General features: G+C 36.2%; 1 protein-coding gene across 1 annotated transcript in view; it reads left to right on the top strand.

The window, feature by feature from the left end:
• Nucleotides 1-12,606, top strand: part of Zbbx (zinc finger B-box domain containing) — a 104,479-nt gene that overhangs the window by 61,583 nt on the left and 30,290 nt on the right. The window contains exons 11-14 of the mRNA XM_036191322.1: nt 5,815-5,924; nt 6,263-6,363; nt 7,551-7,630; nt 9,767-9,906. Of these exons, the coding sequence (XP_036047215.1) occupies nt 5,815-5,924; nt 6,263-6,363; nt 7,551-7,630; nt 9,767-9,906 (431 nt within the window). The remainder of the gene's footprint in view (nt 1-5,814; nt 5,925-6,262; nt 6,364-7,550; nt 7,631-9,766; nt 9,907-12,606) is intronic.

The following is a 12,606-nucleotide window of genomic DNA, read 5'->3' as shown; positions in this document are numbered from 1 at the left end:
ATTTATTTTTTTTTTGGAGACAGGGTTTCCCTGTGCAGCTTTGTGCTTTTCCTGGATCTCGCTCTGTATACCAGGCTGGCCTAGAACTCAGAGATCGGTCTGGATCTGCCTCCCAAGTGCTTGGATTAAAGGTGTGCACCACCACCACACGGCTCTTAGCAGCAATTTTAATTACTTTTATTTATATATAAACACATATATGTTATTTTTAATCTTGAAATATAAAAAGATACACATCTGGAGAAAGTCACAAATAAAAGTATATGATTTAAGAATAATAACAAAATCATGCAATAAATAAAAATTTACTTTAAAAAGACTTTGCTGACTGGGTGGTGATGGTGCACACCTTTAATCCCAGCATGTAGGAGGCAAAGGCAGGCAGATCTCTGTGAGTTTGGGGTTAGCCTGGTCTAGAGAGTGAGTTCTAAGACAGCCAGGGCTACACAAAGAAATCTTATCTAGAAAAAACAAAACCAACCCCCCTCAAAAAAGAAAGAGACTTTGCTGTGCTTTAGCATAGATATTTGAGGCTTTATTTTATAAATATATTAAATTAAAACAGATCTTTTAAATTAATTTAAAATAAATTAAATCTTTAATTTTATACTTTTATTAATTATAATAAGTTTATTTTATTCAAAGACTTATGGTCAGATACATTTTTTTATTTGTTTAAAAACTCAAATTTGCAATATAAAATCAACATTATAGACAAGTAGATGTTATCATTATTGGTAATTTTAACAACATATAGGCCCAGAGAGTCTCTGGCCTGGCATGAGAGACTTATTTATTCACTCAGCAGAGATGCCCACACTTCACTGTTCCTTCCAGTTTTCTAGAGGGTTGGGGAAAACATTCTTTAGTAGGTCTGATGTTAAGTACAGAGTTTCCACAGTTCTGATGCCTCCTGAGTGACATCGATGCTATCATGGTGGCCTTTGATTCACATTTTGAAGGACAAAATGCTGGAGAAACTCTCTAGGATGCAAGTGAGAAGTGAACACAAAGCCCATGCTTCTTCACAGGAAAAAAAAAATCTGTTTTGTGAGGTAGCCCATTTCATCTTTGACACGTTCTCAAACGTATTTCTTGTGAGTGGTATTCTGTCTCCAACTACTTTCTAAGCCTTGTCACAATTCTACTTTCCTATTCCATTGATGATTTTCTAGTTCTTTTGCATTTAAAAAGTTGAATTCTTCAAGGAAAGGTGTTACTTCTCTTCTTCTCTGTTTAAGTAGTGCTGCCCCAATGAGTGTGTGTGTTGGGTGGAGGTGAGGGCATCTGAAGGAGCATGGTCAGACTAATGGAGACCACATCCCTAAAGAAAACCAACTACTCGCCAGGCAGTGGTGGTGCATGCCTTTAATCCCAGCACTCCAGAGGCAGAGGATCTCTGTGAGCTTGAGGCCAGCCTGGTCTACAAAGTGAGTTCCAGGATAGGCTCCAAAGCTACACAGAGGGACCCTATCTTGGAAAACAACAACAACAACAAAACAATAAAACAAACAAACAAAACAAAACAAAAAAACAACAAAAAAAAAAAAGAAAAAAGAAAGCCAACTCTTCTCTCCTAGCAGCTATCAACTTTCAATAGTTGATCAGCTAGGGTAGGGCTCCAATGCCCCTTTCCCATGCCATCTTCTTTCCCAACTGGCATGTTGACTGGTTTGATCTTATATAAGTCTTATGTAAGCAACCACAGCTGCCCTGTATTTATGTATATAATGGCCCTGTCATCTTTAGAATACATTGTTTCTTCCCAGTTTCCCTAAATTCTGTCTCCTTGGGAAGAGGGCACATGTGGTAGATGTCCTACTTATGGCTGAGCATGCCATAGGCACTTAGTCTCTACACTTCGGCCATTCCTGAGTCTTTTTTTAACTGTTGCTCACTGTACAAAGGAGCTTTTCTGATGAAGATCGAGGGCTGAATTAATCTATGAATAAAGAGATCTGTGTTTAGAAAATAGCCAAATATTATGTGTGCTTCACAAAATAATAGCAGTGGGTACTTTCCTAGGGCTAGGAACTCAGCTATAAGAACTTGGACAGATTTATTTTTTTATTTAAATGGATTTATATTAATAAGACATTGAGTATGAGGGGTAGATAAATAAGTCTGTGAAGTGGCTGTGCTGTTAACATGAGAACCTAAATTTAATCTGCAGAACTCACATAAAAAAAATGCTGTGCATAGTATAAAATGTTAGTAATCCTATAGTGCTGTAGAGGCAGAGACAAGCGAATCTTTGGAATTCGTTGGCTACACAGGCTAGCCTCTACTGGGCAAGGTCAAGACCAGGCAAGCCGGTGAGAGACTAAATACAACTAAATGGAGGGCCGTTGAAAAATGACAGCAATGAATGGCCAGCCTTCTCACACCCTGACACACATGAGCAAACAGATGCATATACTTGCTTATACAAAACACACAATCACACACACAGGCATGAACAAAACTATTTCAATAATTGGCTACATTTTATAGAAGAGAAGATGAAGAGGTGACTACTGTTATAAAAGGTGTTTTTGCCTTTATTTATGTGACATGGTTCTGTGGGAGGTGCCAGGGTTGGAATAGCAGAAGTCAAGACTTAGTGTACAGTTAACTAGTTGCTTATTCATGGGCAAAGCACTTAAATCTTGTTGGCATAAATTTTCTCAAGTATATTAATCCTGAATTTAGAATAACTAATCTGTAGTGCCCCTACACTTTAACCTTGCTATCTGGATTCTTTAAGTCTTTAATTATAAAATAAAGATGAAAACAAAGTTAGTTTGTTTCACAGAGTACTTAGATAACAGTTTATTTGTACTTATGTGTATAGAGAGGGAGTTATTAGCAGAATAGAGGAATGCCAAGTTATGAAACAGTTTCTGGTGATGAAATGCCAGTTTCCCTTTGATCTTTTTTTCATATTCTTTTTATTAATTTAATTTATTAATTTAAAATATTTATATCCTGACTGCAGTTTCCCCTCCCTCTTCTGTTCCCATTCCCTTCCCCACCTCCCATCTTCCCTTCCCCACCTCTCAAATCCACTCCTTCTCTGTTCAGAAAGGGGCAGTCCTCCCATGCATATTAGCAAAACATGACCTCATCAAGTTGAAGTAGGACCAAGCACTTCCCCTTGTAGTAAGGCTGGGCAAGTCAACCCAGTATGAGGAGTAGGTTCCTAAGAGCCAGCCAAAGTGTTAGTGACAGCCCCTGCTCCCACTGTTAGAAGTCCCACAAGAAGACCAAGCTACTAAACTATCACATATATGCAGAGGGCCTAGGTTGATGCTATATGTGCTCCTAGGTTGTTGGTTCAAACTCTGCAGATTTCTATAAGCCCAGTTAGTTGTGTCTGTGGGTTTTTTTTTTTTTTTTTGGATAATTTCTTGGCCCCTCTGGTTCATATGACCCTTCCTCATCTTCTTCAGTAGGATACTCTGAGATCAAGTCCTATGAAGGCTCCATGGTTGTGGGTTCAGTCTCTGTGTGCTCCTATGGCCCAGGTTAGTTGATTTTGTAGGTTTTTTCATGATGTCCTTGAGCCCTTTGGCACGTACAATCCTTTCTTCAGCAGGATTCCCTGAGCCTAATGTTTGGCTGTGAGTCTCTGTATCTGTTTCCATAAGTTACTCGATGAAGCTTCTCTGATGACAACTGGAGTAATAACCAATCTATGAATATAGCAGAATGTCATTATTGACATTTTTCTTTTTTTGCCAATAATGTTTGGTTCTACCCTAAGGACATTACGTTGACACTTTTTTTCTAGCCATGTTTGGTTCTACTCTAAGTCTCTGGTCTGTCCAGACTCTGGATACTGGAATCCCAGGCATTGTCAGGGATGGGCTCACTCTTATGGCCATGGGCCTGAGGCTGGACCAGTCATTGGTTGGGCACTCCCATAATCTCTGTGCCATCCTTACCCTGGCACATCCCATAGGCAGGACAGACTGTAGATCTAAGGTTATGTGGCTGGGTTTGTTTCCCAGTCCCTCCACTGGAAATCTTGCCTGGTCACAGGAGATGGCAAGTTCAGGCTATGTATCCACCATTGCTATGAATATTAGCCAGAAATACTTGTAGATTCCTGGGAGTTTCCCTTTCGTCAGGTTTCTCCCCAACTGTGAAATGCCCATCCATTTTCCAGGCATCTCTTTCAACACTCTCCCCCTTAGTCCATCCCCTACCTGATCCCTCATGTTCCCATCCCCACCCACTTCCAGTCCACTCAGGAGATCTCCCTGGGAAGGGAACATAGTGTCTGTGCTACTATTGTTCTATTCAGGAAGTTGTCTCCTGTGCCAATGTGTTCAAGGCTATTTCCCAGTTTGTCTTCTATCAGGTTCAGTATAGCTAGATTTATGTTGAGGTCTTTGATCCAGTTGGACTCGAGTTCTGTGCAGGGTGATAGATGTGGATCTATTTCCATTCTTCTATAGGCTGGCATCCAGTTATCAGTTATTATAAGACCATTTGTTGAAGATGCTTTCTTTTTTCCATTGTAGAATTTTGGCTTCTTTGTCAAAAATCAAGTTACCTCAATACAATTTAAATTGTTTGTGGCTAATATGAATGATGTTGTTTCCCTTATTTCTTTCTTAGTCCATTTATCATTTGTATATAAGAGGGCTACTAATTTCTTTCTTTTTTAGTTAATCTTTTTTCTAGACACTTCAGTAAACATGTTTATCAGATATAAGAGTTCCCTGTAGAATTTTTGAGGTTGCTTATGTATACTATCATATCATCTGCAAATATAAATCACTTAGTTAAACTCTGGGTGGAAGGAATCTCTAAAAGAATTTTTTAAAATGTAAAGCTCAGTAATACAAATATTTTGTAGTTATGTGATTTGTACAATATATTAGAAAATACAGCAGGTGTATTTATAAGTAGGAAACTAGGTACTGCAAAATGAGAACATGGCTAGGAATGTGTGCTTGAGAAGGCAAGGTCCTCAGATTCCTGCTCTTGCTGTGTTCTCAGCCTAAGTGACTTAGAACAAGTAAGTTCTCTACTTTCCCTATTCAATTCATCTTTAAAAATGAGCATCATAATAAAGATTATTTAATCAAGTGATTAATAGCATTGAATTTACCAAAAGTAGTTAGAACAAAAATGGGCAAATTTTAACTTGTGTTGACATTAACAATATCTTGTCTTTCACATGACAAATGTGTGAGCTTGCATGATCTGTGAGAGTGGTGTAGCTATTTCTATTTGACTCAAAAATGAACTTTATCTCCATAAATCTCTGAACATTCTTTGGAATTAAATGCACACTCTTGAACTCTGAGAATTCTCAAGTTTCATGTTTTCCCTTTGAAGCAGGCTGCAACTATCCTAGATGTTAATTAGGTAATAGCTGCCACAGACATTACATCTCACATTCTTATAATGGGACCCCATTTTACCACACTCCAGGTGTGCTGAAAGTTTAGATAAATGCCCCCAGGATGACTTAGAATTCATTAACATAGTGCCACATGTGAGATAAAACATACACTTGCAAATTATCTTTGTCAACAGCATGGCTTGTTTTTTGGACTGAGTGAATATTGACTTGTATGGTGAATTTGGAACTCATATTAAACAAAACACAGTATGCAATTGGAAAACTCCTTGGGTAATGTAGAACTGATTTAAAAACTTTCATTAAATTGGAATTTTTTCATCATAATAATATGTGAATTAATGCTATGTTCAAAATTTCATCATTAATTTTGAATTCTTACTTGACAAGTAAATATCTAGTCTGGGGAAGTTGCATTGATGTTTTTCTCCTTTAATTGCATCTTTATTGGTTTGCAGAACTCCACAGGAACAACTTAGGAACATACTACCAAATACATTCCCACATCCCCGTGTAGCTACTATGGAGGAACAGAGCTCCCCAGAAGAAAATGATGCTGATAGTGATGGTCAGTTGAACTTCAACTAGATCTTTTAACACTTATTTTTAAAATTATATAAATAAGCAGTTATTAACAGATGCTTTTAGCTTTTTTCCATGTATCATTCTGATCTTGAGTATGAAAGTCCATCTCTATTATAGTACCTTGCTTTAACTTAAATAGCTTCATTTAAAAGATACATGCAAGAAAATGAATGTTTTGTGTGAACTGAATGAATTGGTAGTGTTTCCATTTTCGTGTTGATTCATGAAAGACTGTTCTTTTATTGTTGACAGTATTATTTCTAGATAGCAAATTATCAGACAGGTTCTTTGCTAATATTGTTTTCCAATTTTACTTCCTAGTTGAGGAGATCAAAGTACAATATCCACCTCTTTTTATGCCAGTAGAAAAAGTGAATATAGAGAGGCCTCCGCCAACTCTAACAATAGTAGAACTGGATGATGTAAGTATATAATGATCATTCAAAGTCTTTAACATAGAAAATGTACAATAGTGATTTCTTCTTATTATTATCAGTAAGATTTTGTTAAAAATTCATCAGCGATTAAGAAGAATTGTATATTTAGAATCCAGGTTGTTGATAAATATAAAACTATAAGTTTTATTGTAGAGAGCAGATGTATATGCTAACTAAACTTTGCCACTTTTTTGGAAGCATGCATCATGGGATGTCAGAAAATCTGTTGTATTAGCTAATAGAGTATAGTTTTGCTGTCTCTTTATTTCTTAATTTTCTCAGGCTTTCACAAAAAGGTCAGTTTCATTACATGGAATCTTATTTAAATATACTTAGGTATAAATGTAGTTTCTAGAATATCATTAATATTATTTCCCTTTAAAGAAAAGGGAAATATTATGAGTTAAGAAAGTTGTTTTTTTTTTTTTTGTTTGTTTGTTTGTTTTTTTGTTTTATAATAATGTCACCACATCGCTGGAAGTTACAATAGAACCAGAGACAGCCAAAAAGAGTTAAATTCAAAGACTCAGATGTGATCCAGTCCCTGCATTTTGACTTCCTAGTTACCTAGTAGTTAAATTACCACTTTTCCCCAAACATTCTGACTCTTTGGATGGCTATTTCAGAAATCCATAAGAATGTAGAGCCTACCTCTTTTTTCTTCGACGGCCGCTGGATTGAAAGCTGCTGCAGCTTTTCTTTCTTCTATTAATTCTTTGTTTATTCTCTAAATAAGTGGGAGATATTAGTCTAATACGCATACATACATATACTTTCACACACACACACATAAACACACACACACACACACACACACATACACACACACACACACACACACACACACACACACCATTCATTAAAATTTTGGTTCTTTGAATAAGCTGGAGATATGACAGTAAGAAAGCTGTAAAAGTGGTAGTCAGTAATCTACTGGGATTGACAGTTGTTACATAAGTTGCTATTATTGGTCCCAGAAAATGACAATTGTAAAAATTGAATAAAACATTTAGTACCCTCAAGGAAGAACAGTTGAATTTGGTTTGTGTGGAACATGTAGATATAACTATCTACAAAGTCATTTGCAGGAAGATATTATAAATATCACCCACAATTAACTGACTAGTGAACTTATTGAGGATACTAACATTATGTAACATGTATTTAATAAGACTCATGAAGCAGAATGTGAAGAACCAGAGAATGCTGTTCCTTACAGAGTTGAATTGGCTGATGCAGAGAGTCAGTTAAGGTAAGATTTTTCTTATTCACTTTGGTTACTCTGTAAATACCAATCACAAAGTCTAGGACCATAGTAGAGTGGTAGGGTGTTTGCCTAGCATGTGTGAAACCATAGGGTTGATCTGATCTATATAGTATAACAAAAAGTGATAACAACAACTAAAATACAGCCATGAAAATATCATCCATCTCTCTAGCTGGGAAACTCATGGTGCTTAAACGTGTTTTTATGTTAAATTTACTTAAGTCATGCAGAAATTTTTACTCATTATTTTTTACATATTTACAAAATAATAAAGTTGCAATTTTGTCTAATATTTGTATTACTTTATGTATTTTTATGAATTTAGTGATTGTCATCATTTGAAGTAGTTTTCCAAGTCACATATGGTTTATGTCAACTTTCTTTTCTCTAAAGATCCTGTTTATAATACTCCCCCCACCCCACTACTGCTCTCTATGCAAAGCCTAATATGTGATTGGGAAAAGAAGTACAGTAGCTCACTTTGTAATTGCTTTGTGCTATTTTGTCATTTCCATATGAATAATAAAATCTACTTTTTTTTTTTTGAGGGGGTGGTTGAGACAGGGTTTCTCTGTAGCTTCGTGCCTTTTTCCTGGAACTCACTTGGTAACCCAGGCTGGCCTGGAACTCACAGAGATCTGCCTGGCTCTGCCTCCCCAGTGCTGGGATTAAAGGTGTGCACCACCACCACCCGGCCAAAATCTACTTTTTTTTTTACGTTAGTAAAGTTAAATATTACCCCCTTTCTGCGAACTTTTGAATTTCTGGGGTTGAGTAGCAAATGCTCAATGTGATTCAACATTGGTTTGGAGTTTTTCTGTTGCACACCTCCTTAACTGTTACTCGGTTCAGATCAGCTTCTGCCCTTCTCGTGTGTTGAGGCAGCTCTGAGTCTCACAGACACCCTGGAACTCCAGGCAGCTCTTTGTCCGAACACAGGCTCTGAAATACTGAACAACAAAGGCGCAGGTGGTGGGGAGGATTTGATAGGAGACAGCTTTCTGATCGGTCCTTGAGAGGCTAATGTCTGCTACGGTGTTTCCTTAAGGAAATGAAAGATACTCCTGCTTGCTATCTAAAAAGATCTAGTGGCTAAGTTTTAATTGTCCTGTGCATCTAAGTTTCTGTGTGCTGTGTATGTGTATGTTGGCAGATACTGGCATGTGAAGCTCAGAGGACAACTTGTAGGTCTGGGTTCTCTCCTTTTACCATATATGTTGTAGAGATGGAACTCAGGTCCTAAGACTTTGTAACAAGTCTTCTCACCTACTGAATCATCTTACTGCCCCCTGTTTTTGTTCTTTAATATACATCATTCCGTGTCTCCTTTGACCCCTGTGTAAAGTGTTAGGATTGGTGAAGAAAACTACCCATTATGATTTGACATTACTCTCACAGCATTGACTTGAAGATACCCACAGAACTATACTATCTCTCTCCTTTGTTTTAATCACGAGTGACCTAAGATGATATTTTGGTTAACTGTAATCTGTGAGTTTTATGAATATAGAATTTACATAAAAATCAGGTATCACTTAGTCTGTAGTGAATGTGACAGTACAGCTGTGTATGTAGATAATATCCATTGTTGTCAAGTGGAATGTAGTACTACATACTGCTTTTAACTTTCACCACTGAAGAGGGCACAGATATGTTCATGGCATACTGAGATTATAATTTTACCAAATTTCAATGTTCTTGAAAGATGTCAGAAATCAAACATATCAACATATTGTTAAGTAGGAAATTCCTATTAAAATTTTGCAATATAGTTGCAGTTAATTATGTCATATATTTTATACATAATACAATTTAGCTTATATTGTGTAGACTATGTTTAAATTTAAAACCACTATCATAATCTTTTTTTTTATTTGTTTTTTTTTTTTGGGGACAGGGTTTCTCTGTGTTGTTTTGGTGCCTGTCCTGGATCTTGCTCTGTAGACCAGGCTGGCCTCGAACTCACAGAGATCCTCCTGGCTCTGCCTCCTGAGTGCTGGGACTAAAGGTGTGTGCCACCACTGCCTGGCTTTAAATTATAATCTTATGCAATTAATAAACCAGAAGTTTCAGAGACTATTCCTTTCAACTTGTTCTTTTTGCTTGTCCCTAAACATGAAGTTCTGCATTTCCTGATTATCGGAACTGCTTTCCACATGAAAACGACATCCATCAGCACCTTGTTTTCAACAAGGGAACAAAAGACCTCTTAAGTTTTTGTTTGAGAACGAATTCTGCATACCATAAGGATAGCATTAAAGGTGATGTTCTACATTTTACTTATTATATCTTAATAATGAATGTTGGCAGTTTAATAAGATATAATGGTTCAGGAACATTTTGCTTATTATTCTGTTCATTAAAGAACCAGAAAAATTGATACTTGGAAGAAAATTGATTGAGAACATATAATTCTCTTGCAAATAATCTTTTTAACCAATAGGTAACAGTGTTGTATTTATAAGCAAATGTGGGCTCTATAAAATTTATTGTGGGCTAAATTAGCATTTTAAAGTTTACATAAGGGAAGTCTTTGTGATGAAAGTCTGATCAGTGTTTCATTGCCTTTACAGACAATTAAATAGCTCGCCATAATCACATATGATGTGAAGTTTATATGACATAAATCCTATGCCCAACAAATCACTCAGTTTTTATTTCTGTGATATCATTCCTTATAGTTCTTTTGAATTTTGTAGGTCTGAATGCTACATAGAAAATTTTGGGCTCTCCTGGCCTATGATTGAAGATCTCTATCTACAGATACACACTGAAGTGTCCTGACCTGGTCATCAGATTCAATTTTCATATCTGCCCCTCAATCTGTGTCACCTTGAAATGCCATCATCTTTTCCTGACTTTCTTTAACTAATGTGCAATTTAGTTACTAAATGATTTTTAAGCTTCTTTTCAACTACAGTATTTTATAAATCTAAGATTTTTCAGGAAACCAGAAAGTGTATCTCTGAAGAGTTTGAGTGATACCCAAGGGCATTATTTAAAACAACTGATTTAAATTTGATAATAACCTGACTGGCCAGCTGAAGGGGAGAAGACTGGCGTCTTCATGCCAGTCCTACCTGTCCCAACATTTTCCAACTGGCTTGGCCCATATGAACTACATATACACATTGCAACTTAGCACTTTAAATGCACAAATGGTTGTTATTGTTACTAATATAGAGCCTCTTTTCAGTTGTGTTGGAGAAAATTGTGAACATAAGTAGCCATGTATTACTTCAAAGACATTTAAACATGTTTATTGCTCAGAGATGCTTTTTGTTTACAAAAAAGTTGAGCAGACATTACACAGCCCTCCAGTATTTCCTTTGCAATTGCACATACACAGCATTCCCCATGATCAACACTCCACATGAAAAGGTTCACTTTATTTTAGTATTAAATAATATTCCCCAGTACGAATGAACTTCAATTTATTCAGTTTTCCAGTTAACTATGGAAGAATATTCTTGGTTTCCATGGTTTGGAAATTATGAATATAACTTTTAGTAGAACCTATGTATGAGTTACCTTTCTATTACTGTAATAAAATGCCTTGACTCAAAGATGGTTGGGCATACAGGGTTCATTTTAGATTACAATTACGGAAAGTATACAGTTCATTGTGTCAAGGAAGGCATGACAGCAGGATCCCCAGGGGTCAGGGAAGTAGAATCATCACATTTCATCTATATACAGGGAGCAGAAATGAAAAACAAAATGTTGAGACCAGACTATAAAACCTCAAATCCCACCCCTAGCTCTGTCTTCCACAAGTTTTATAACCTTCCAAACAATCTGGAGAAAGTGTCCAATGATGAGCCAGTGGAGAGCAGTTCCTGTTTAAACCAAAACATTTCTATGAAATTAACTGAGACATTTTGCACTTCCACAGGAAAAGAAAATTCTTTCTGTGCTAGTATTCATTTCCCCTTGATATTGTTATATTGTTTCAATTTCCAGCTCCCTAGTGAAATCATATATTTAACATTTTTGATATATTTATTTAATATTTGTATATAGTTTTGTTTGTATGTGTCTGCACACGTATGCATTTGTGTGTGTGCGTGTGTGTGTGTGTGTGTGTGTGTGTGTGTGTGTGTGTGTGTGTTTGATGCTGGGATTTTAAACCAGATCATTGTATAGACTAGGAACACACTCTAATATATCCTCTCTGTCATTTTTAATGATACATTTGTCTGCATTTTATTTTGACCATTACAGTTGTTTGCTTTGCTATTATAGAATTTTAAAAGTTCTTTGTATATTTTGGATAATACTCTTTGTCAGGCATGTTTTCCCAAATGTTTTCTCTCATTGTCTGATTTCTGTTATTGTACTCCTAACAGTGTTTATTACAGAGTATGGTGAAAATATTCTCAGCAGTTTTATTTTTCAGTCTTGCAATACATTATTCAAATTATCTATATTCTTTTCAAGACACATTGCTATCTTTTATTCTAACAAATCAGATATTTTTGTATTTGGATCCTTCTAAGAGACAAACATAGCATTATTATTGATCTTTCACTATTATTATAGCCTTCCTGACTTCCTTTTTTGTTTTCTTCATTTTTTTCTTTTTTAATATTATTTTTATTGAGGGAGCTATAATATTTTCTTTCTTTTCATTAAGAATTTTTTTCATTCATTTTACATACCAATCAATGATCCCCCTCTTCCCTCTTCATACCCCCCCCCCAGACTCTCCCTCCTGACCCACCCTGACTCCCCCGCATAAAAAGGCAAGGCTTCCCATGGGGAGGAACATCCAGTAGAGGCAAGTCCAAGCCCTTCCCCCGGTCTCAAGACTGCATGAGATGTTCCATCATAGGTAGAGGGCTCCAAAATGCTGACTTTCTTTTAGAATCAACTATCCGATCGATAAATTTATTTTGCTTCTCATAGTATTAATGATTTTATTAATTATAGCAGTTTGAAGGGGAATTTCCAAATACTAT

The sequence above is a fragment of the Onychomys torridus genome, chromosome 6, assembly GCF_903995425.1.
Source record: "Onychomys torridus chromosome 6, mOncTor1.1, whole genome shotgun sequence".
In the NCBI taxonomy this organism is placed as follows: Eukaryota; Metazoa; Chordata; class Mammalia; order Rodentia; family Cricetidae; genus Onychomys; species Onychomys torridus.
This window is presented reverse-complemented; position numbering and strand designations above follow the sequence as displayed.